The following is a 25,778-nucleotide window of genomic DNA, read 5'->3' on the forward strand; positions in this document are numbered from 1 at the left end:
GGATGCCCTTCTACCCTGCCATCAGCTGGTGAGGACTCTTGGAATGCAAACTCATTTCAGTATTAGCCCTAACCAAGTTCTATTAGCAACGGAGATCAATGGGGAGCAGGAAAGACTAATGACAAAATGGAAATGATTTCTAAGAGGAAATTAGTTTGGGATCATCTGTGTCAATGGTGTTCTCTATGAAGATGGAGAGAAACAGAATTTCAGCGATGCAAAGGATCTCACAGGTAATCTAGTTCAGGCTACACATGTGGCACAAATCATTGCTGTCTACAATCTCCTTAATATCTTATCATGGCCCCAGTGCTCTGCTAAAACAACTCTAGTGGAAAGAGTTGATTTTAGGCCTGGAGTCAGAAAACACTTCAGTTCTTGGGTCTGCGATTAACAAGCTGTATGGTCGCAGGCATATGATTCTCCATCTCTGTTCTTCATCGGTAACAAAGGACGGGGGAGAGGATGGACTAGAATTGGTGGTTCTTAGGCCCTTTTGAATCAGGGAACCTTTTGTTATGAATGTGATAAAACTTTCTCCTAGAAAAATGCATATGTACACAAAATTTTGTATATAATTCTAGGGGGTTCACTGACCTCCTGAAATCTAAATAAAGATATCAGATCAAAGACTGCTGTACTAGACAATTCTTTTTCTTCTGGCCATGCCATATGTCATGTGGGATCTTAATTCCTCAATCAGGGATTGAACCCGCACCCGCTGCAGTGGGAGTATGGAGTCTTAACCATTGGACCACCAAGCAAGTTCTTATACTAACAGTTCTTAAAGTCCGCCTTTAGCATTTTACTCTGATTCTAAAGTGCATTCTTTCAAGATTGTATTTCATCAGTTCAAGTTGGGGAATCAAATCCCTAAGTCAAAGAGAGCCCTATATCTCACGTTGGAAAAATCAGGCCATGTTGGTATGAAGAATAACATGGTTTCTGCTTCTCTTGCCAACACTGAAAAGTCTTGATTAACAAATAATCATAATAATAATTACAAGCTCCAGGCCATCATCTCCTTCCCTACCATTGTCAGGATCTGCCTTTTGTATATTTTAAGCCTGGTGTGTGCCCCTAAAATCTCTTCTCCGGAAGGTGATTGCGCAAGTTTTGCAAATAAGTAGTGTGCCCTGGTGACCTCTGATGGTGGTTTGGAGCCTGATTTTCCCATCTCCGTAACAGTTAAAGATCCTCCCAACTCTGTGGCAGGAAATGCTTCTATTAAGTATCCTCAGCGCAATGGTAATGAGACATCCTCTTCACCTCCTCGTATCTGAATTGCTCTCTAGCCCACAACAAAAAAGTGCACTGGCTGCACACCCCACAATTATATTACTTTTCTCCCTTGTCATAGCAAATAGCAACAAGGCAGCCACTTAATAAGTTCCTTCTAATTTTTATTAGATTTACTTTCTCTCGAGAAAGCTCTATGAGCTAATAAAGTTATAATTTATACTGAAGACTTGTCCAAAATTCCAACTGACTTTAATGAGAATGGCTGTGTGTCGGGATATTTTTGTATGTGGCTCCTTGCTCAGAGTAACAAGGCAAGGTTTCTTTCTGACAGCAGCCCACTTGAACAGAATCCTGGAACATGCAATCCATGTATGAGAAGGCAGACGAATCACCCCATGGAGTTGAGCTGCTCGCTAAATGCACAAGGAACTGGCAAATGCAGTAGCAACCAATAGTAGACTTCCTCTCATGAAAGCAGACTGCAATGCACTGCATGCCTTTTCTTTTTCATATAATGAAATATGGGGGAAACAACGGCTACTCAGGGCTGGCACCAAAAAATGCTGAGCCCTGACACTACACTCTGTCTGGTATTGTGACAGCTGAGTCTTAGTGAAATAAGCAGACTGGACCCACTACCATCTCCCCGGTGGCCTGGTGCCCATCCTATCTGATCATCAACACAGCTGGGTGGAAGCCACGAATTCAGCCTCTGGCATTCCGGACTGGGGGTCAGAAAGAATAGTGTGTAATAGGAAGGAAAGAATAATTGCCCATCAACATTTCAGAGGACTTCTAGAGGATAGACTAGTCTGGCTGTGAGGGGAAACACGTGGGGATGGACAGTGGACTATACTTCCCTGGGGCTGGTATAGTGGTCCCATGCTGGAGTGGACTTATTGGGAAGGCAGTTGAGAAAGAGCCATTCATATGGCTGAATACTTTCTCTGAACCAAGTGACCGCCTCTCTTGTGATACCCTTAATTCCGTCTGGATTTCTGTCTTCTTGTATTCTCTCCCTTACCTCAACACAGTGAAATAAATTTTGGGGATTTATATAAATGGGATATAAAATGGAATTTTCCTCCACCAAGAGTCACTGACTGTCAAGACAGGACTTCCTGCTTTTGTAGAGGACTCTGTCCTCTGGTCATAGGATTTGCAGCTCTGACTTCACTGTTAGTCATCTGGCAATAATTATAGTGGCTTCTAGAGAAGACTTTATTCTACTGGCTTATAAAGAAAGACTGCAGCTTGCTCCCCCAAAGCCATTTGACATTAGAAAAATAGTCACTGGATCTCATTCTATTTATCAGAGCAGCAGCATTAGTATAATGTGGGGACTACAAGAAGGTGGAGGGCCACAGTGCCCCTGACACCCAATTTAGTGATGGTGACCTTCACCTATAAGGGCTGGGATGGGAGATTGACATTAAATAGCCAAGGTAAAGATGCCATGCAATGAAACTGATGTGCAAAAGATGACAAGATTAAGCAGATGATTTTCAACAGCTTCGGGCTAAGGCTTCAGAATTCATAATGGTTGCATTTATGAAGGCAATATATAATTAAAAGTAGTCTGATGGTGTGAGAAATTTATGTTTCCTTCATGAACTCAAGGAATATATAAAAATAATGTCATCACATTTAAAAGGTAACTAACAATGAGATCAAAACCTTCTTATCTGAAAGAAATCATTAAATAGGACCAGAAATATATCCCATTCTTTTAAAACAGTAGATTCATGTAAAACCACAACAATAAAAGATAAGAGACCTAACAAACCAAGTGAAGGCCACAGCCACAGGAGACAAAGACTATACAGATAAAATGCTATCTACGAGATCCAGTACCTGCTCCCAGCATGACTTTTAGTTTTCCCTATTCTCTAGTGATTTCTCAAAGGATAGGATGACCCCAGAGGCTCCCCGATTTGACCCACTGCCCAGTGACCTGAAATGCTTTGTTTATCTATTATTCCTGGCTTACTAAGAGTGTCAGAATCAGGTGATGAATTTTTACCAAGTGCCTTTTCAGCACTTATGGAGATATTCACATAGTTTTCTCTCTTAATCTATTGAGGTGATAAATTAGAGCAATACATTTCCTAACATTGAACCATCTTTGAGGTCCTAAAACACACTGTAGAGTACTTGGTTATGATGTACTATCTTTTTAATGAGTCATTGGATTTGATTTGGTAATATTTTACTTAGGATCTATATCTTACCAGTTTAAATGTGCTAGTGCTAAAAGTGACATAGTAGTTGAATGAAGAGAAAGGACAGGTAGAAAAGGTAAAAAGAAGCCAGGAGTGAGGCAGCCACACAACACTTAGGCCAAGAGGTCATATACAGTGACATCTTATGAATTTTTTTTTTCTGACTGCCTTTTCCAAGCCTAGCTGCAAAAAAGCAAACCTGGAACCTGGGTGACCTGTGTGCCACAGGAGGCAACGTGATGTACTAGCTCACAGGCACATTTTCGAATGCCTTTGTAGACCTGGGCACTGCTCTCCTCTCCCTTGGTGGGCCCAGCATTCCATTGAATAGGCCAGGCTAAGGGCCCCACCTTAGCCTCTGTCCTTATGCATTTGCTTGTTCAGTCATTCAACAAATATGCAATATTTGATGGGTACCTCCTGTTGTCAGGACTTCCCTGGTGGCTCAGAGGGTAACGAGTCTGCCTGCAATGTGGGACACCCAGGTTCAAGCCCTGGGTCAGGAAGATCCCTGAAGAAGAGAATGGCAACCCACTCCAGTATTCTAGCGTGGGGAAATTCCATGGACAGAGGAGTCTGGGCTACAGTCCACGGGGTCGCAAAAGAGTCGGATACAACTGAGCGACTAACACTTTCACTTTCCTGTCGTCAGGCCCTGGGGATGTGAGAATGAACAAGACAGAATAAGATAACACCCCCCCCCCCCAGCAGAGCTCACATTGCTTACAATCCAGTGAGAGGAACAAATGTGAAATAAGATAACACACACACACACACACACACACACATTGTGATAACTTGTATGGAAGTGCAGGGTACTATGAGCAGGTGCAACAAAAGTTTAAGCTGGAATGGGAAGGCCAGGGAGAGCCTCTTCATATAGAAGGGCTTTATTGCATGAAGTACACGGAAGAACATTCGAGGCAGAGAGTGGCATATGGGCAAGACGGTGAGGCTTTGTATCTCTGCAAGACTGAAAGAAGGTCAGGGTAGCTGTGGTCTGGCTAGTGCATCAAAACCAAATGAAGAGCAACCCTTCCCCTTCCCCACTACCTCACCCCTTGCCCAGGACAAGAGAAAAAAAGATTCCTATCTTCTAGCAGTATTGAGGCATTTTTCTTTGGGAGGGGGTTTAGGAAAAAAAATTCGCCTTGAAAATGGACTGGTTATTCTAAAGGGGCTGGGTATGTAATGAGTCAGCAGACCTACACAGAGTAGGTCTACGTGCCAGGCAGGTGATTTGCCAAGGGCTGCAGATACAGTGGTCATTCATCATGCCAGAGAGCCCATACCGTGAAGGGTTAACCTACCTTTTGGAACTTTCACTCGTGGCCTCCTTAAAACAATATCATCTCACATTTGCATAACACTGAACAGTTAAACACATTTTTGTGTATATGACCTAATTTGAAGACTCACAAAAACTCACGAGGAAGATATATTTATTTCAATTTGATAGATGAGACAATAGACCCAGAGAGGTGAAGTGACTAGTCCAAGGTCATCTGACTAAGTAGCAGATGGCAGAGCCAGAGCTCAAACCCAGTTACTCACTTAGCAAGTGCTTTTACCTCTATACTGGATCATGCTGTGTGATTAAGGGAAAGACCCATGATTCAGAAGTCCTTTAAATAGATAAGCTTTTATTTGCCCTGAATTTAAGATATAAGGATTGGAAACTAGAGATAACCTTGAAGTAGAAGTACCATATATCCTGGTTGGCCAAAAACAGTGTCCAGTGATGCTATTGTTAACAGCATCCCTTTTCACTCTCAAGAGTATCTTGGATTGAATGATAAATTATATATATGGTCACCTAATCTTAAAGAGATATGGTTGTAATGCCCTGAGACGGGCTGGAAGAGGGGACTGGGAGGCCAGAATAGTTATGAATGCTGACTTAAAAAAATAAATCATATGGTTTGCCAAATCATTTTCACTTCTCTATCTCTTGGCTATATTACCTTACCAATGGCTTTCAAATTCTCATGCTTGAAAGTCACTTAATTGTGACCCAACACACACTTGGAAAGATACATGCATATATGGACAGGTATAAGTGAAACAAAGTTTTCTGAAACAGTACTCTCTTAATATTTTACATTGGTATTTTCTACTCTATTCTATTCACTTATGTTCTATTCCATTCCATTCTACTTTATTCCACTAAAAAAATACTGTCTGACTCACGAAATGGATTTTGTAATCTACTACTGAGTGTGACCAGCAGTTTGAAATGGACACAGACCACGTGCTTACTGGAGTATCAATAGGTACTCTTTGGAAGGCATATCTCACATTTCATCAGAAATATTAAAATGTATACAACCCACAACTCATATCTAACATAAAACACATTTCATATTTAAATGTGAAAATTGACTTGGAGTTGACAAGCTGACATAATGCTCCATTTAGCAGACATTTATTTAAACAACTTATTAATGTTGATTTTCTGGTTTTCTTTGCACATTATGGTGCCAATAAATTTATTTTTCAGGTTGCAAAGATTTTTGTAGGCCCTTGAAAAACTCATATCCTTGGTGCTGTGACTGAAAAGCTGAATGGATAAAACAGCCCTGCTCTCAGTTAATGATTTCAAATTCATAAGTGGGGAGAAACGATGAAAGATGATTATCTCTGCTAGCTTCTTTGACAGAAAGTCACTGGGGTGTTGAACTGGGTAAGGCAGGTTGGTCCCTTTAGTGAAGACAGGCAGCAGTGAAAGGCATACAGAACTCAGGACTGTGAGACCCAAGTTTGAATCCCTGCTTGGGAAAGGTCTTTGGCAAGTCACTTGCTCTTTCTGAACCTCGTTTTTCTGCTCTGTAAAATGAAGATCACATTCATCGTGCCATGCCTACCAGGCAGGAATGTTCTAAGGATTAAAATGAGAAAATGTATGTGAAAGTACTTTGCAAATTGTAAAGCATTACCCATTTACTATTAAAATATTCAGTGGATGCTATTTTTGTGGCTGCCCAGCCTGCTTAGGCTTTACTGAAGGGAAATTTATGAACAACTAAAGCATCGTTCTCAGGGATGTTTTGTGTGCACAAAGCAACCGTAGCTTAGCACCTATTACCATTAATGTTCCCTTGTTTCTTCTAACACAATTTAGACAGACTCCTTTGTGTCATGAACCTTTAGGAAGTCTAGTTCTTCCTGAAACACCACTCTTTCTTGCCAAACTACTGTACTAAATAATTACGCAATTGTTGTTGCCAATAATCTTGAAGAAAAGTAGAATTGTTTATAGCAGTGCTACTAAAGGTGGATGGCTGATTTCCTGAACTTCCAGGACTCCTAAACACTGCAATTTAATTTAATTAAAATGAAGACCAGGCAGAATGCATTATTATATATTGATAATATATGCAGACACAGGCGGGCAGAGGGAATTATTTTGACAAAATTTATATAATGGATGCAGATCAGAGCCCCTGAACAAGCCAGTTTGTCACATTAAATGAGCTGTCTCTAGAATTTTAACAGCACTGTGAACTTAAAAATAATGATTCTTTTTAACACTGTTTTGCAAGGAGCAGAGTTGGGAAAGAAACGAAATAATATACAATGATTTTCAGACATCATACCTTTTTAGAGCCAGAGAATACAGTACTAAGGCCAAATTATTTCAAATGCTCACATGGAGTTTTTAGCAGGGGAGTCTTGTCTGTGTATCAGACAACAAAATCTTTAAGCTGGATGAACTAGTGATTGTGGTTTTTGTACTGCAACCCTGGGGGTGATTTTCCTCTTCTTCTACTTGATCAATATTGTGCTTGGATTAATCAATCTTATCAGCTGCCATTGATACTTCTCCAAGGAATTAGTTCACACAGCCTCCGTTGGTAATTTATTCACTCTGGTATTATCCCTCTCATTGCAAAATCTGTTTCATTACAAAAACTGGTGGGGTACCTTAGGATCTCAGGTTCTCCTTTTCTCCTTTTGCTTGTCTCTGAACAATCTATTCTTCTTTTGTGACACTTGAGCCCTTAGAGATCACATCAATTTCCCACAGCTGAGCCATATGGGAAAGAGTCCTACATTTCACACTTAGTGGGCATTTCAACTTAGGTATTCACCATCATTTCAGACTCAGCTTGTTTACATCTGACTTCTTTCTCCATCACCCAGAAACGGGGGTTGGGGGAGACAGGTTCACATTTAACAGGCATGGGAAGGAAGAAGAGCAGGAGACCTTTCAAGCCATAGTTTTAATCAAAATCCCAGCTGAAACTGGGACTGTAAGAATAGTGGTCAAGGTTTGTTTCCTAGTGCTGTTGTAAGATATCCAGACAAACTGAAAGGTTTCAAACAGGACAGATTTATCATCTTACAGATAAGGAGGTCAGAAGTCTGAAAGGGGTCTCATTGAGTGAAATTCAAGGGCTCAGTGGGATGAATTCCTTCTGAAGTCTCTAGGGGAGAATCTATTTCCTTGCCTTTTCCAGCTTCTAGAGGCCACCTACATTCCTTGGTCCTTGGTTCCCTTCTTTCATCCTCCAAGCCAGCAAGGCTGCATTTAGCTGTGCATTCCTTCTATAGGTATATTTCCCTCTAACTTTGACCTCCCCTTCTGCCTCCTTCTTCCACTTTTAAGGACCTCTGTGATAACAGTGGATCAACCTGGACAATCCAGGATAGTTATTTCATCTCAAGGTCAGCTGCTTGGCAACTCTAATGCCATCTGTAACCTTAATTATCTTTTGCCATGTAACATAATTTATTTACATCTTTGGGAGGTGATGGCTATTATTCCACCTACCAAAAGGCTATACTAAGACTTCTGAAATTGAAGCAAATCTGAGAAGTGTCATATATAGCACCATTATTAATATCTGGTGCAAAATTTACTCTGTTTCTTCTCACATCAGTTAAGTGATGATAAGATATGGCCAGGAATACAGCAAGTGTTTTCTTCTTTGCTTAGATTCAATCATCTCTATTAAGGTATGGACACAATGGTAATATACTTGATCCCTTTGTTCTATCCATTTATCACTTGAACTATTTATTGTCTGTTATATTGTTAAGGTGTTCACAATCCATTTTCAGAGAAGTTGATTCTCCAGCTTCATTCTACCACTTGTCCTTATACTTTACTACTGTCAGGAAAATTCCCTTAGTCTCCGTGGAGATGGAAATGGAGACGAGGTAGTAAATAAAATCCTTTCAACCATGATTAAGTTATCAGGAACATTTTCTACAAGGTAAACAATCCATATTCCATCTTAGATACCACACTTGAAATGATTTTGGCTGTTTCCCTTGGGATCCTCGCCAATTTTCTTTCTCTACTCTAAAAAAAATATGTCCCTTAAGTGCACATAAAACACCATGAAGAACACTTTTCCCTCTCCCTTGGATATTTCTGAGTGGGTCAATTGTCTCTTGCTTTTATTACTGTTATTAGCTTTTAAAAGGAACCAACAATATATATTTCAGCATTTTAATTAAGGCCATTTTTGTAGTCAGAATGCTGGAGCAAGTTTTAACCGGAAACATAATTGTAGAAATAGGAAGCAAATCAACATCCATAGGCAAACAATAGGGATAACTCCTTCAGCACTGGTGTGTATACTACGACACTGCTGCTTCTCTTTGTGCTTTAGTTGTTTATTCAATGCTCAGTTGTGTCCAACTCTATGACCCCATGAACTGGAGCCTGCCGGGCCCCTCTGTCCATGGGATTTCCCAGACAAGAATGCTGGAGTGGGTAGTCATTCCCTTCTCCAGGGGATCTTCCTGACCCAGGGATTGAACCTGTGTCTTCTGGATTGCAGGGGGATTCTTTATAGTCTGACCCACCAGGGAAGCCGCATCCATGGATATATGAGAAACTAAGTCATTAAGAGTGGTTAACTATAACAAGGAGGATAATTTTAGAATCTTCAACGCTGGGAGTATTTAAAAGGAAGGGGTATAACACATTTTTATGCATAAAGTGAGGTTGATAAAACAGTGCAGTCACTGTGGAAAACAATTTGATGGTTCCTCAACCAGTCAAACAGAACTACCATATGACCTAACAATTCTACTCCTAGGTATATCCCCAAAAGAATTGAAAACAGGTATTCACACCATTATTTGTATAAAAATGTTAATAGCAGCATTATTCACAATAGTCAAAAGGTAGAAGCAACCCAAATGTCAACCAGTTGATGAATGGACAAACAAAATGTGGTATATCTATGCAATGGAATATTATTCAGTCATAAAAAGGGACGAAGGACTGACACCAGTTATGACATGGATAAACTTTGGAAACATGTCAACTGAAAGAAGCCAGATACAAAAGGCCACATATCGTATGACTGTGTTTGTATGAAATATCCAGAATAGGTAAATCCATAGAGACAGAAAGGAGACTGGTGGTTGCCAGGGTCTGGAGGGGAGGGAGAAGTGAAGAGTGACTGCTAATGTGTTTAGGGCTACTTTGTGATGTGACGTTGAAAATGTTCTGGAATTAGATGTTGGTGATGGTTGTACAAACTTGTGATAATACTAAAACCCACTGAACTGCATGCTTTAAATGAGTAAGCTTTATGGTATGTGAATTATATGCCAATAAAGCTGTTACTTTTTTAAAAAGTCAGATTGAGCTGCATTTATGTGAACCCTAGCAAGGAATTTCTGCTAGATACTGTCTTGTTCAGCTCTTCATCAGAGTACTGGGTAAATTGCTGTGTTATAACCTAAGAAAAAAGTAAAACAAAACAAAACAAAAACCCTCAAATCTAACAACCTGGCAAGGGTTTTGAGAAAAGTCGTAAAGAATTGGAAAACAAAGCCCTATGGAGAAGAGTTAAAGGAATAAGATTATTCTAGTGAAGCAAAGGGGCTTCCCAGGTGGCACTAGTGGTAAAGAATCTGCCTGCCAATGTGGGAGACCCAGGTTCAGTCCCTGGGTTGGAAAGATCCCCTGGAGGAGGGCATGGCAGCCCACTCCAGTATTCTCACCCTGGAGAATCTCATGGACAGAGGAGCCTGGTGGGCTACAGTCCATAGGGTCACAAAGAGTCAGACATGACTGAAGCAACTTAGCACGCATGCAAGAGGTGAATAAAAGGCTTTAGGATCATATCCTAGAGAGGGGAATATGAGGCTTTGAGTATGCATCAGCCAGGGTCCCAGCTGGAGTCAGATATCACACTCAGAAGTGTTCAAAGAGTTGAATGAAGGGACTATTTACAGAGGCGTGAGCAGGGTGAAGGGAATTAACAAGGATCATGACCTACCCAGAGACTGGCAACATTGGGAAGCTGTCTGGGCTTGCAGAGAAAGGTTAAGGGAGGGAGTGATCCAGAGAGAGCTTGGGGATTTGGAGGAGGGGCTACTCAATGGGAACTGCCATCTTCCAGTGCAGTCACCGCCAGCAGTGCAGTGAGGCAGGGAGAAGGATAAATACCCTGACCACTTTCCTCCTTCTACCCCGCTGGCTCCTGATGCTGCCACCCACTGACCAAATCAGAAGGGAAGCCAGAGAGTAAAGGAATCCAGACAACGTGATCCACAGAAGGCAGTCTTTCAAAGCACAGAGAAGGGCAGAGAAGAGACTGTGTGTGTGGAGGGGGGGGAAGGCAAAAGAATAATTAACACAGTGTGTGCATGTAAAGTTGTTTTCGTTGTCTGACTCTTTGTGACTCCATGGACTGTAGCTCACCAGGCTCCTCTGGCCATGGTCCCAGGCAAGAATACTGGAGTGGGTTGCCATGCCCCTCCAGGGGATCTTCCTGACCTAGGGATCAAACTTGTGTCTCTTACATCTCCTGCAATGGCAGGCAGGTTCTTTACCACTCTGCCACCTGGGAAGCCCAATTAACACAGCACCTACCCATTAAACCCATAACAACCCCCTTATTAGAGAAGCTTAGGCAACAGACACCTGCATAGGTTGCCATGGAATCACATACCTTGTGATTCCAATATGCTGACTATAGCAAAACTGACAAAACCATACCAGCAACCAGCACTCACTCACCTCATTTAATCCTCACATCATAATAACTTGGGAGTAACATTCTCTTTATAATATCCATTTAATATATGGAGAAACTGCATTTGGAGATTAATTTACCCAATGTTGCATAGCTAGTAAGTAGAGAAGGATGATTCGAATCCAGGGAGGGAGTCTGGCTCCAGAATTTTCTTCACCACTACAGTCACTAGACTAGAGACTGAGCAGGACTCCACAGGCAGGCCAATGACCTCCCTGGTAGTTAGCCTAATGGTAGAGACTGGCTGATGAAACCTGAAATTCTAAGAGGGATCTAATGAAAAATACAGAGCAAGAAACCAGATCGTGAAGTTGGCAAGAGCCCAGAGAAAAAGAGGGTAGTTAGTACCACAGGAGAAGCGATGAGCTCCGTCATCAGCATGGCTGGGTCACCATGGTGGGAAGCAGTGGACTCCTGCTGCAGGGAGACAAGAGCTGTTGCTCACTTGATAGAGCAGATGCTGACCTTCTAGGACTGCGGTGTATCCAGAGCAAGCCTGCAATTTGATGAAGTTTGCCTTTCAGGCTGCTGATGCCTTTTCTGGTTTTTTCTTTACTTTCCCCTATGCCTTTACAATAATTCTCCACTAACTGAGGAAATCTGAAGCATTCCATGGTCCCTGCATTCTAAAAAAGCCCAACAGACATGAGTTAATTATTTAAATATGTGAGGATCTCTTGGGCAAAGAAGACTCACCAGTCTTTTTTCCCCTCTCTGTGGTTCCTTCTGGAAAGAAAGAGGAAATTGACACACGGTAGTCTAAGAAATGGGCTTCCTTGGTGGCTCAGAGGGTTAAAGCGTCTGCCTGCAATGCGGGAGACCTGGGTTCAATCCCTGGGTTGGGAAGATCCCCTGGAGAAGGAAATGGCAACCCACTCCAGTATTCTTGCCTGGAAAATCCCATGGACGGAGAAGCCTGGTGGGCTGCAGTCCATGGGGTCGCAAAGAGTCGGACACGACTGAGCGACTTCACTTTACTAGTCTAAGAAATAGAGGTCACTTATATGGGACTCGTACCATGACAGACACTTCCAAGGGAGAATATGAAAACATCTCCTCTGTACTTTAAAAACAGTCTTCTCATCTGTCAAAGGGTGGTTACCATGAGCTACTGCCTGAAGGCACAAGAATCAATGGATCCCAACTGCGGTTCCCAAGACCTGCCAGGTCTCTAAGGAAGTTTTCACTGTCTTTTACAGACTGAAAGAAACAGACATTGGTGTCCGTCTGCCTATCTGTCTGTCTCTCTGAGTATCATTTCTTAAGACAGGCTATTCCTTTTTTTATGTTAAGGAAGTTATCCCTTCTTTATGAAATTATGGTAGTGGTAGGCAATAGTAGATGGCAGGGTTTTTTTTTTTTCCTTTTAAAAATACTACTACTTGCAAAATAAAAGGTTGACAAATCCGAGTCTCATTTTTAAAAAATGCCGTGTGTCTGAAGGCATTAAATATCTGAAAACCACAGATCCAAAGGACTGCTTAAGGTCTCTGCAACCTGTAAGATGCTAGGTTTTAAAGTCGAAAGGACTAGGAAGGCAGGATGATTTTTTATTTAACCAACCGCAGTAACAGGTTAATGGAGTCTAACCATCCTAGACATAAAAGACAGTAAATGGAGAATCCTCTAAGTTAAAATTTTGTATTTTCTAAGTGGAAATGGTAGTCTAAATGTCAAATACAGAAACATGACCCAAAGAACGCCCCCTGAAAGGTCATAGTTAAAAGGCAATATTCAGCTTTGGAGACAGTTACAAGTCAGATATTGTGTGATTCCACTGGTATGCAGCCATCATGAAAGGAAAACTAAAATCATTTTGAAGCAAAAATGTGTCAAAAGGAAACTCTCAACAAGCCCAAAGGGAGTGTTTAAATGAAAAAGTGCTTTAGATCCTTCAAACAGAAGAAAACCCATAATTATTCTAAATACAAATTAACAGGCAGATAGTACTTTCTGTTTTGTGAACACAACACTGCTATTTACATAGAATGATTTCAACATACCCAAAGCCTCTGCCAGGCCCCAAACCTTCTGTCCATAGATGTCGGTCTTGTTCCAAGCAAATGTGTAGACAAGATTAACTGCAGCAGGAAACCACTTCTGTGTGAGTCGCCCTTCCACAGCTACTGTGAGGTGTACTTTTATCATCCCCACAGGAATGGTTGAATGTGTTAGAAGGATCCGTAATAGGGTTTTGTATCCGGGGGTGCGGCTGCTTAGGTAACTCAACCTCACAAAACTGGAAGGAATGAGGATCTCCTCCTGTACAACCTGAAAGAGAGAAAGTCAAATTGGCCCTTATCAGTGGTCACAGGGAGACAAGGGCACTGCATGCTTTTGTCCTAGAAGCATGTCAAAGGATTAAACGGATTATGGATATCAAGGCATTTATTCTAGAATCTTTGTGACGCTACATGAATACAGGTTTTACATTTTGCACCAAATCTGCATGAGGACAAGACATCCAGCCTATCCTGAGGACTGTTCTCCCTTTTTTTTTTTCCCTGCCAGTAAAGACTAGGAAAATAACCATTTGGTTTTCCAACAGTGTTTCAAAAATTTCTTGGTAGGAGTTGGGAGATCACCCTGTGAATGTCAAGGATTTCAGTGGCATGGGTTCCATCTATTCAGACACAAAAGCTTGTTTGGTGTGTGAAGTCATTGATCACAAACCATTATTGGAGCCCATATTCAGGTTAGGCTCTCTACGAGGAAGGACTCTGGAAGTAGGCCCAGCAAGTGATATTTTATGACAGAGACTATGGTGTCCTTAGAACTAATCTTTCCTGATGCCATCAAACTTGTCTTCTTTGGAGCTTTGCAATGACCCTGAGGGCCAACTTTTTAATCTAATTTTGCTTACACATTTCTCTGTGTCTTGGATGTACCAAGAACTGGGAACAAGCTTTTCCAAGCTGGCACCTGTGACTGAGAAGCAAATAACTCCCATTAACTCCTCTGCAAATCTTTTACAAACATGGGTCCCAGAGTGAAAAATAACACTTGGCTTCTTTCATTAATTACTATTATTTATTGTTTATTAGCACAGATGGCATTAAACAACCAAAAGTGGTCACTGAAACTGCATTTCGTATTCTGTGACTTTCAACTTTCCAAATACAGCTGAACAAAGGGCCCATCCTATTTAACACGTTGAAGGGGACATGGGCTTCCAGGTGGCACTAATGGTGGAGAACGCAGCTGCTGGTGTAGGAGATGTAGGAGACGTGGGTTCGATCCCTGGGTTGGGAAGATCCCCTGGAGAAAGAAATGGCAACCTGCTTCAGTATTCTTGCCTGGAGAATCCGGTGGACAGAGGAGGCTGGCAGGCTACAGTCCATGGGGTTGCAGAGTTGGACACGACTGAAGTGACTTAGCACGCATGCATGGATAGTGTGGATATTTTTGTGCCCTTATTCATTTTTAGCTCAGGACCTCGTACCTGCTTCTTTTCCCAGGCTGGTGCAGAGTAGAACTGATTGTTAAACATGTTCTATCTCATATTGTTGGGGATTTCTGATCATTCCTTTCTTTCTGAGGACGCAAATCCCTTTTGTCTATTCTTTGTCCAATTTTTCTTCCTCTACATTAGGTATTTGATATCAAAGCTGTCCATTGGCTCTGTCTTCTAGATGGTGGCAGAATCCCAACAGGATAGCATGACACTCACCATCTTGGTATTTCATTTCCATAAGGAATCATGCAATCCTAGAGCAGCTGGAAAACTTTTATTTTGAGGAAGCCCCATGCTTCCTAATGACATCGTGAAAGGATTGGTATACAAGTCCAATGTACTCATTAAATACTATATAGTTTTTTTTATTCCTTTCCACAGGAAAAAAATGGAAAAGACAGGGGTGCCAACTCTTCAGACTCTTCTGTGTAGAATATTATTTTTTGTCAGCCTTTCCTGAGGGCTTTTGCTAACAGCTGTTGGGGATGTTGTAAGGGAAGAAAAACCAATTCAATCTTTGACTGTCCATTTACCTCTTCTTGACTATACTTGAATACTGGATCTGATTTATGAGTTCATTTTGGTGGACATTAAACTATCATTATAATATTAACATTAAACTATCATTAAAATGTTTCTATAATATAGTGAGAAAACTGTACTGTGTTTGTTTGAATGACTTAGAATTGAAATGAAAATACTGAATGCTCAATAAAGAAAAACCCTTAGGAGTCCTAAAATATGAAGCTTCAAAAATATGTCCTCTCTGACTATAAAGCTTGAACATGTAAAAAGGAAAGTTTCAGACAAAATGTATAGACTTGGCAACTACCTTTACTAAAACACAGCTAAACAAGAGGAGCTGTCATGACTTCTAAGAACAATGACAACAGACATAAACTAGATAGTGGAAGAAAACTGGATTTCTTAAGGAGTTTAATTTCAGAACCATAAATGGTCCCACCTCATTGATTATACTGTTATCACTATGGAGGCAGTGAGCTTTGTTCTTTCGAGCACAGTGTTCATTAGGTCAAGGTTTGGGTTCTAATCCTCATGATAGCTAGTTCATCTTGCTTTGTTCCACGGCCAGAGATGGAGCATTATAGCCCTGGCCAATCACCTTGCAAATGTGTGCCAGAGAGATTACATTTGAAAGCTTCTCTTGAAAAATGAAGGGCAGCACATTACAGGGCTGGCAGGAGTACCAGGAAAAGGAAGCTAGTCATTATCGACTGTTGACCACCCCATGGATACAGTAAGTCCCCTACATACAAATGAGTTCTATTCCAAGAGTGCATTCATAAGTCCAATTTGTTCCTAAGTCCAGAAAAGTAAGTGTAGGTACCCAACTAACGCAATTGACTATATAGTACTGTAATGTAATAGGCTTATATTTTTCACACAAATAATACATAAAAACACAAAAAAATAAAACATTTTATGGGAGGTTCAAGAGGGAGGGGACATATGTATACCTATGGCTGATTCATGTTGATGTATGGCAGAAAACCAACACAACATTGTAAAGCAATTATCCTCCAATTAAAAATAAATTTAAAAAATACAATTTAAAAGTTAAAAAAGTTTTAAATCTTACAGTACACTACACGAAAGCACAACTTGTAAAGGATGTGACAATATATGCCAGACATGTGAACTAACTCATGTGAACACATGTTTGTCTCTTTGAAAGGTTGCAAGTTGAAGATTCGTATGTTGGAGACTTACTATACTATGACTTTTGTAATTTCAAGGTCCATGTACCCACCTGCAGCTCAGGAACAATAGTTCCCCTCTCTGGACAGGATCCTCCAAATGATGTGAGTGGTGAGGGAAGCACAATAGGGTTTGGGCTGATAAAGTTGGAGATATCACAGGATGGTGGGTCTGACATAACTCTCTGCATGGTCACTTTCTCCACCACAATGAACTGGTTCCAAGGCAACCAGAGCGTCCTCTTCTCAGGTAGAAAAGGTGACCGGTCAAAGATTAAGACAACAGAGATACCACCGATGGCTACGAGGTCAAAGCTGAGAAGGAAAAGCAGAAAGTTTCAACTAAAATAAAATTAAAGTTAAAAAAAATAGGCAGTTTGAGTGCCCTTTCTTTCTTTGGGGATGCAAGTATATCCATTTGTCTTCTCTATTTTATTCCTTCTATTCCATCTAACTACATATTCATTCCATGGAGACTTCTTTTCACTATCCAGTAGATTTCTGAGATAAAATTCCATATCACCCGTTGCTATTCACCCAGGATTTGTAAACCAATTTTAATGCTGTCTTAAATAAAATCATGCATGAATTTCTGCAGAGTCAAATCAAACATCCTTGTTCCTCCCTGTGCTATAGAGAATGGAAAGATGACCACCGAACATTCATCAACATCTTAATATGCTGCATTATTCTTTCTCAAAATTCCTGTAATGTAACTCAATGAAAGTAAGGATCCAAAAGGTTAAATACCTTGTTCGCGGTCACAAACATAGTGTCAGAAACCTGATGGTATCTTTGAGATGGCATTTGAAGAAAGACACCAGCTGAGGAAATTTGTTCAGTGAAATTGGCTTGAACAAGACCATCTGGCTGAACCCTCTACATCTGGCTACCCCCTGGCTTGATTCTACTTGAACTCTAGATATAGAATTTCTGGTTTTCTCTAGAATGCCTCTTCATTTCCTGTTGTAAGAAAGTTTGTAATGGACCCTGTCCATCTCCACTGACAACTCCTTCCATATTACTTGACAAAACGAGACTACCTCTTCTGTAAGTTCACCTCTTAATGTGGTCTCTGAAATGACTCTTGAGTTGGAGCATAAGAGACTCAGATTTCAGTTCATTATGTACTAGATGGCTCTACCTTCTTGCTCTTTTGTATAATGATGTCTTTGAGATAACATATTTATCATTATATCATTATATCTTTAAAAGGCGAGCTCATCTTCTCCTGTGAGAACACCAAAATTGCAACTAGCTGCTGAACAACCATTGACAGGAGGATGTTGGAACCCACCAAAAAAAGATACCCCATGTCCAAGGACAAAGGAGAAGCTGCAATGAGACAGTAGGAGGGGTGCAATCACAATAAAATCAAATCCCATACCTGCCAGGTGGGTGACCCACAAACTGGAGAACAATAATACCAAAGAAGTTCTCCCACTGTTGTGAAGGTTCTGAGCCCCACATCAGGCTTCCCAACCTGGGGATCTGGCAAAGGGACTGGGAATCCCCAGGGAATCTGACTTTGAAGGACAGTGGGATTTGATTACAAGACTCCACAGGACTGGGGGAACAGACTCTTGGAGGGCACAAACAAACCCTGTGCACAGCAAGGCCCAGGGAAAGGAGCAGTGATCCCACAGGAGACTGAGCCAGACCTGCCTGTGAGTGTTTGAGGGTCTCCTGTGGAGGCATGGGTCAGCAGTGGCCTGATGCAGGGACAGGGACACTGGCAGCAGCAGTCCTGGGAGGCATGTGTTGGCACAAGTCCTTTTGAAGTTCACCTCAGGCCAAACAACTAACAAGGAGGGCCCACAGCTCTACCCAATAACAGAAAATTGGATTAAATATTTCCTGAGTGTGGCCCTGCCCACCAGAGCAAGACCCAGTTTTTCCCCACAGCCAGTCCCTCCCATCAGGAAGCTTGTACAAGCCTCTTATCCTCATCCATCAGAGGGCAGGCAGAAGAAGCAAGAACTACAATCCCACAGCCTCCAGAATGAAAACCACAATCACAGAAAGCTAACCAAAATGATCACATGGATCACAGCCTTGTGTAACTCAATGAAGCTATAAGCCATGCCATGCAGGGCCACCCAAGACAGACAGGTCATGGTGGAGAGTTCTGACAAAATGTGGTCTACTGGAAAAGGGAATGGTGAACCACTCCAGCATTCTTGCCTCAAGACACCCCTGAACAGTATGAAAAAGCAAGAAGATATGACACCAGAAGATGAGCCCCCCAGATCAGTAGGTGTCCAATATGCTACTGGGGAAGAGCAGAGAAATAGCTCCAGAAAGAATGAAGAGGCTGGGCCAAAGTGGAAGTGATGCTCAGTTGTGGATGTGTCTGGTGGTGAAAGTAAAGTCCGATGCTGTAAAGAACAATGCTGCATAAGAATCAAGGTAAATTGGATGTGGTCAAGCAGGCGATTTGATTATAAGACTTCCACAGGACTGGGGAAACAGAGACTCTTGGAGGGCACATTGACATTTTAGGAATCAGTGAACTAAAATGGGCAGGAATGGGCAGATTTCATTCAGATGACCATTATATCTACTACTGTGGGCAAGAATTTTTTAGAAGAAATGGAGTAGCCCTCATAGTCAACAAAAGAGTCTGAAATGCAGTACTTGGGTGCAGTCTCAAAAATGACAGAATGATCTTGGTTCATTTCCAAGGCAAACCATTCAATATCACAGTAATCCAAGTCTATGTCCCAACCACTGATGTCAAAGAAGCTTAAGGTTGAATGGTTCTGTGAAGACCTACAAGACCTTCTAGAACTAACACCAAAAAAAAGATGTCTTTTTCATCATAGGGGATTCGAATGCAACAGCTGGAAGTCAAGAGATACTGGGAGTAACAGGCAAATTTGGTCTTGGAGTACAAAATGAAGCAGGACAAAGGCTAACAGAGTTTTGCCAAGAGAATGCACTGGTCATAGCAAACACCCTCTTCCAACAACACAAGAGACAACTCTACACATGGACATCACCAGATGGTCAATACTGAAATCAGATTGATTATATTCTTTGCAGCTGAAGATGGAGAAGCTCTATACAGTCAGCAAAAACAAGACCTGGAGCTGACTGTGGCTCAGATCATCAGCTCCTTATTGCAAAATTCAGGCTTAAATTGAAGAAAGTAGGAAAAACCACTAGGCCATTCAGGTATGACCTAAATCAAATCCCTTATGATTATACAGTGGAGGTGATGAATAGATTCAAGGGATTAGATCTGGTAGACAGAGTGCCTGAAGAACTATGGACAGAGGTTCATAACACTGTATAGGAGGCAGTAACCAAAACCACCCAAAGAAAAAGAAATGAAAAAAGGTTAAATGGTTGTCTGAGGAGGCAAATAGCTGAAGAAAGAAGTCAAAGGCAAAGGACAAAGGGAAAGATATACCCAACTGAATGCAGAGTTCCAAAGAACAGCAAGGAGAGATAAGAAAACCTTCTTAAGTGAACAATGAAAGAAATAGAGGAAAATAATAGAAATGGGAAAAACTAGAAATTGCTTCAAGAAAACTGGAGATACCAAGGGAATATTTCATGCAAGGATGGGCACAATAAAGGACAGAAATGGTATGGACCTAACAGAAGCAGAAGATATTAAGAAGAGGTGGCAAGAATACACAGAACTATACAAAAAAGGTCTTAATGACCCAGATAACCATGATGGTGTGATCACTCACCTAGAGCCAGACATCCTGGAGTGTGAAGTCAAGTGGGCCTTAGGAAGCATTACTATGAACAAAGCTAGTGGAGGTGATGAAATTCCAGTTGAGCTATTTCAAATCCTAAAAGATGATGCTGTGAAAGTGCTGCACTCAATACGCCAGCAAATTTGGAAAACACAGCAGTGGCCACAGGACTGGAAAAGGTCAGTTTTCATTACAATCCCAAAGAAGGGAAGTGCCAAAAAACATACAAACTATCACACAATTTTTCTCATTTCACATGCTAGCAAGGTAATGCTCAAAATCTTCAAGCTAGCTTCAGCAGTATATGAACTGAGAACTTCCAGATGTACAAGCTGGATTTAGAAAAGGCAGAGGAACCAGAGATCAAATTGCCAACATTCACTGGATCATAGAGAAAGCAAGGGAATTCCAGAAAAACATCTACTTCTGCTTCATTGACTACACTAAAGCCTTTGACTGTATGGATCATAATAAACTGATCCACAGAAAATTCTTAGAGAGATGGGAATACCAGACCACCTGACCGATCTCCTGAGAAACCTGTATATAGGTCCAGAAGCAACAGTTAGAGCTGAAAATGTAACAATGGACTGGTTCAAAATTGGGAAAGGAGTACATCAAGGCTGTATATTGTCACTTTGCTTATTTAACTTCTATGCAGAGTACATCATGTGAAATGCTGGGCTGGATGAATCACAAGCTGGAATCAAGACTGCCAGGAGAAATATCAACAACCTCAGATATGCAGATGATACCACTCTAATGGCAGAAAGTGAAGAGGAACTAAAGAGCCTCTTGATGAAGGTGAAAGAAGAGAGTGAAAAAGCTGGCTTAAAACTCAGCATTCAAAAAACTAAGATCATGGCATCTGGTCCCATCACTTCATGGCAAATAGATGGGGAAAAAATGGAAACAGTAGAAGATTTTCTTTTCTTGGGTTCCAAAATCACTGCAGATGGTGACTGCAGCCATGAAATTAAAGATGCTTGCTCCTTGGAAGAAAAGCTATGACAAACCTAGACAGTGTGTTAAAAAGCAGAGACATCACTTTGCCGACAAAGGTCCATATAGTCAAAGCTATGGTTTTTCCAGTAGTCATGTACAGATGTGAGAGTTGGACCATAAAGAAGGCTGAGCACCAAAGAACTGATGCTTTCAAACTGTGGTGCTGGAGAAGACTCTTGAGAGTCCCTTGGACAGCAAGATCAAACCAGTCACTCCTAAAGGAAATCAACCCTGAATATTCATTGGAAGGACTGATGCTGAAGCTGAAGTTCCAATACTTTGGCCACCTGATGCAAAGAGCTGACTTACTGGAAAAGATCCTGATGCTGGGAAAGGTTGAGGGCAGGAGGAGAAGGAGGCAACAGAAGATGAGATGGTTTGATGCCACCACTGACTTGAAGGACATGAGTTTGAGCAAACCCTGGGAGATAGTGAAAGACAGGGAAGCCTGGCATGCTGCAGTCCATTGGGTTGCAAAGAGTAGGACAACAACAACATATTTTAAAAATGAATAAAGGGCAATGGGATTCTCCTTAATATTCAAATCAACTTACATCCACAGGAGAGAGATGTAAGCAATTCTTTGTGTTAAAAAAATTTTTTTTCTTAAAACACTTTTCAATGGTAAAATGCCCTGATAGGGAATCAGACTTAATTATGCATATCTCAGCACTCCCTTCATATGACATTTATTTTATTTATTATAGTATTACCAATTGTGCCCTGTTGCAGAAGTCTTTCAGATAAAGATAAGTGGACAGTAGAAAAGGATAGCTAATACTGTATTTTTTATTGTTGCTTTTTCAGCCAAGTTGCTGTAATATTAAGGCAGTTTCCAAAGAGGATTTGAAGAACTGCATTAGCTATAGAAAATAATCTAGGTTTGAACTAAAAAAAGAAAACCCCAAATGGCTTATGGTTTAAGACAGAGAGGCTGAATTCATAATACAGGAGCAGTTTAAGGCAAGCACAGTGGGGGAAAATCCTACATTACTTGGCAAGAGACCTTTTCTCTGGTTCACATTCTACATTGATTTAAGTGTGTCCTTGGGCAAGTTTATTTGCTTCACCCAAACCTCAGCTCTTGACTCCTTAAAATTGAACTGCTGATTTATGTGAAAACAAAAACAAATGCAAACACAAAAACAAAATAAGCTATCCAAACAAGAACATATATACTTGAGAATTATTCTCTACTTCTAGAAAGACAAAGTAGAGAGGTCAGGCTTCTTATTTTGTAGAAAGAATGTGGTTTTGGCTTCATACACACCTGGGGTTGTATCCTGGCTCTGCCATGTTAACTTTGGGTCTTTGGGCTAATTATTTAACCCTCATGAGCTTCAGTTTCCTCCTGAGTAAAATGGGGTTAATATGGTCTATCACTCAGCTACTACTGCAAGTGAGCAAATGAGACAAAGACTTAAGGGCCAAGCATAGAGTAGGGACTTAACAAATATTATCTTTCTTCTCAAATCAGATCCATTGCCCTATTAAATTTACAGATGTCTTCTCTTGTAGTTCAAATGAACTCAAGGCCAGTTTTTTTTTTATTATCTTTATAAGCAGATACTGATTTTTAAGCTTTCCTGTTAACTGCCCCTAGGTATCCTGTGTTGGTTTAGTTTGATGTGTCAATTTGCTTGGGCTCTAGTACCCAGTTATTTAATCAAACACTAACCTAGGCAATGCTGTGAAGGTATATTGTAGATATGGTTAATATCTACAATAAGCTGACTTTAAGTAAAGAGGATTACCCTTGATAATGTGGAAGGGCCTCATCCAATTAGTTGAAAGAGCAAAACTAAAGTTTCTCTGAGGAAGAAGGAATTCTGCCTCAAGACTGTAGAGTGAAGTGAAGAATAAAGGAATCAATGAATGTCTCAAGCACTTATTAAGCACTCAGAATAAAAAACTGTTAGAAGAGAACTATGGTGGCTCAATGGTAAAGAATCTGCCTGTCAATGTAGGAGATGCAGGCTCAATTAAAAAAAAAAAAAGACTGTACAGTAGCATCCACTCCTGGCCAAGAGATTCCAGTTTGCTAGTGTATCCTATGGAGAAGGAAGTGGCAACCCACTCCAGTATTCTTGCCTGGAGAATCTCAGGGACAGAGAAGCCTGGTGGGCTGTCGTCTATGGGGTCGCACAGAGTCAGACACGACTGAAGCGACTCAGCAGCAGCAGCAGCAGTGTATCCTACAATTTTTGGACTTGCCAATCCCCACAATCACATTGCAATTACTTGAAACTCTCTCTCTTCCTCTACCTATATGCAGCTAACCCTTGAATGACATGGGGGTTAGGCTCTCCCCAAGCACAGATGAAAATTTGCTTATAACTTTACAGTTGACCCTCCATATCTGAAGTTTCACATCCATGGATTCAACCAACTGCAAATCATGTAGTATGATAATACATATGTATTGAAAAAAAATCTGTATATGGACCCATGCAGTTAAAACCCATGTTGTTCAAGGGCCAACTGTATTGTGTATATGTGTGTGTGTGTATGGAGAAGAGTTTTGAGAGTCCTTTGGACTGCAAGGAGATCAAACCAGTTCTTCCTAAAGAAAATCAACCCTGAATATTTATTGGAAACACTGATGCTGAAGCTTCAACACTTTGGCCACCTGATGAGAAGAGCCAACTTGGAAAAGACCCTGATGCTGGGAAAGATTGAAGGCAAAAGGAGAAGGGGGTGGCAGAGGATGAGATGGTTAGATAGCATCACTGACTCAATGGACATGAATTTGAGCAAACTCTGGGAGATAGTGGAGGACAGAGGAGCCTGGAGTGCTGCAGTCCATGGGGTCACAAAGAGTTGGACACAACTTAGCGACTGAATGACAACAAATATATATATATATGCGTACATATACATATACGTATGTACGCATATATATGTACATATATGCATATTTATATGCATGTGTATATGCACACACACAGAGCTTCTGTTTCTCCTCTTCCCACCTAGATATCACATATAATAATCACTGTCTATAGCTAACACTATTGTAAGACCCAATAGAATGCTCTGTGAATAATTAATTCCTTTGGAGTTCCCCCATCACAAATGGTCTCCATTGGCATGGGTCATTAAGAACAAGTTATAAAGTCATGTGACAGTGAGCATAAAACACCAAAGGGAAAGGCCATATTTGTTTGGAGACTGCTGTCAATCTACAATAAGACTAGTCCTATCCATAGGTAGAAGACAATTGTAGTTTATGTAAAATGCTTGTGTCTGCCTTTAAGGCATCCAAAAATGAACAAACTCTTACCTTGAGGGGAATCAGAGGAAACCCTTTCTTCATCTTCCAAAGTCTTCCAAACAGAGTTCTCAAGACCTTCAATGCTCCCAAGAATCTTATAAGAATGTCACCTCTTCACCTATTTTGTTTATCACTGGCTGAACTATTTATATGAGCACCTATTATGTATCTAAGTTGAGTGTGGCAAATCACAGAAGATAAGAGCCAGATTCCTTGGGTTCAACTTTTGGCTCTGTCCTTATTAGCGGTGTTAATTTGGATAAGTTTCCTCCTCTGCCAAATGGGGAGGATGATAATAATGATTCCTGTCTCATAAAGCTGTTGTAAAGATGAAATAGAATAACATGTATGACAAAGAATCCAGTAGATACTGGTACGTATTCATCTTTCCTTTAGAATTGCTGCTTTTTTATTTTCTGCTACTCTGGCCTTTCCTAATCTGCATAGGTGATCTCTTCTTACTTTTAGAGACACCCATCTTCCACTCCTATCCTTTCTTCTGCTTCACTTTGTTCCTATTTATATAGGACTTTTCCTATTTCCTAAGGAAAGTTGTCAATTAGTTCTACAGTCCCCATAACACATCTGCATGTAACAGGGACTTTGAAAGAGTCAGTATGTTAACCCAAAGCAGTGATACCATTGGTGGGAATAGCAGGCACAGTGGCAGACAGGTGAGATTGACATGTGGAGGCAGCAAGCCAGAACTTTCAGCACCTTGCATATCACACTCTACTAGGTAACTAAATGCTAACCTCAACCTTTCTATAATCCTTTTGCCCTCAGGTATACAGATGATTCCTGAGTTACAAGGGTTTGACTTTTTCAACTTGACGATGGTGCAAAAGCAATATGCATTCAGCAGAAACCATACTTTGATCTTTTTCTGGGCTAGCGACATGGGGTAGAAACTCTCTCATGATGCTGGGCAGTGCTGTGAGCTGCAGGTCTGTTGGCTACACGATTTTGAGGGTAAATAACCATTTGCTTACAACTCTTCTGCACCCACAAAACCAGTCTGTTTTTCACTTTCAGTGCCGTATTCAATCAATTACATGAAATATTCAACACTTGATTCTAACAGGCTTCATGTTACATAAATATTGCCCAACTGTAAGCTAATCGAAATGTTCTGAGCACATTT

At 40.9% G+C, this 25,778-nt stretch overlaps 1 protein-coding gene across 2 annotated transcripts in view; it reads right to left on the reverse strand.

Annotated features, from left to right (window-relative positions):
* The window catches only part of TENM1 (teneurin transmembrane protein 1), an 862,693-nt gene that overhangs the window by 131,440 nt on the left and 705,475 nt on the right, over positions 1–25,778 (reverse strand). For both annotated transcript variants that reach the window (XM_070462280.1, XM_070462279.1), the window contains 2 exons: positions 16,696–16,957; positions 13,474–13,741 (listed from right to left, as the gene is read on the reverse strand). In XM_070462280.1, the coding sequence (XP_070318381.1) occupies positions 13,474–13,741; positions 16,696–16,957 (530 nt within the window). The remainder of the gene's footprint in view (positions 1–13,473; positions 13,742–16,695; positions 16,958–25,778) is intronic.

Source organism: Odocoileus virginianus, unplaced genomic scaffold, assembly GCF_023699985.2.
Source record: "Odocoileus virginianus isolate 20LAN1187 ecotype Illinois unplaced genomic scaffold, Ovbor_1.2 Unplaced_Scaffold_2, whole genome shotgun sequence".
Lineage (NCBI taxonomy): Eukaryota > Metazoa > Chordata > Mammalia > Artiodactyla > Cervidae > Odocoileus > Odocoileus virginianus.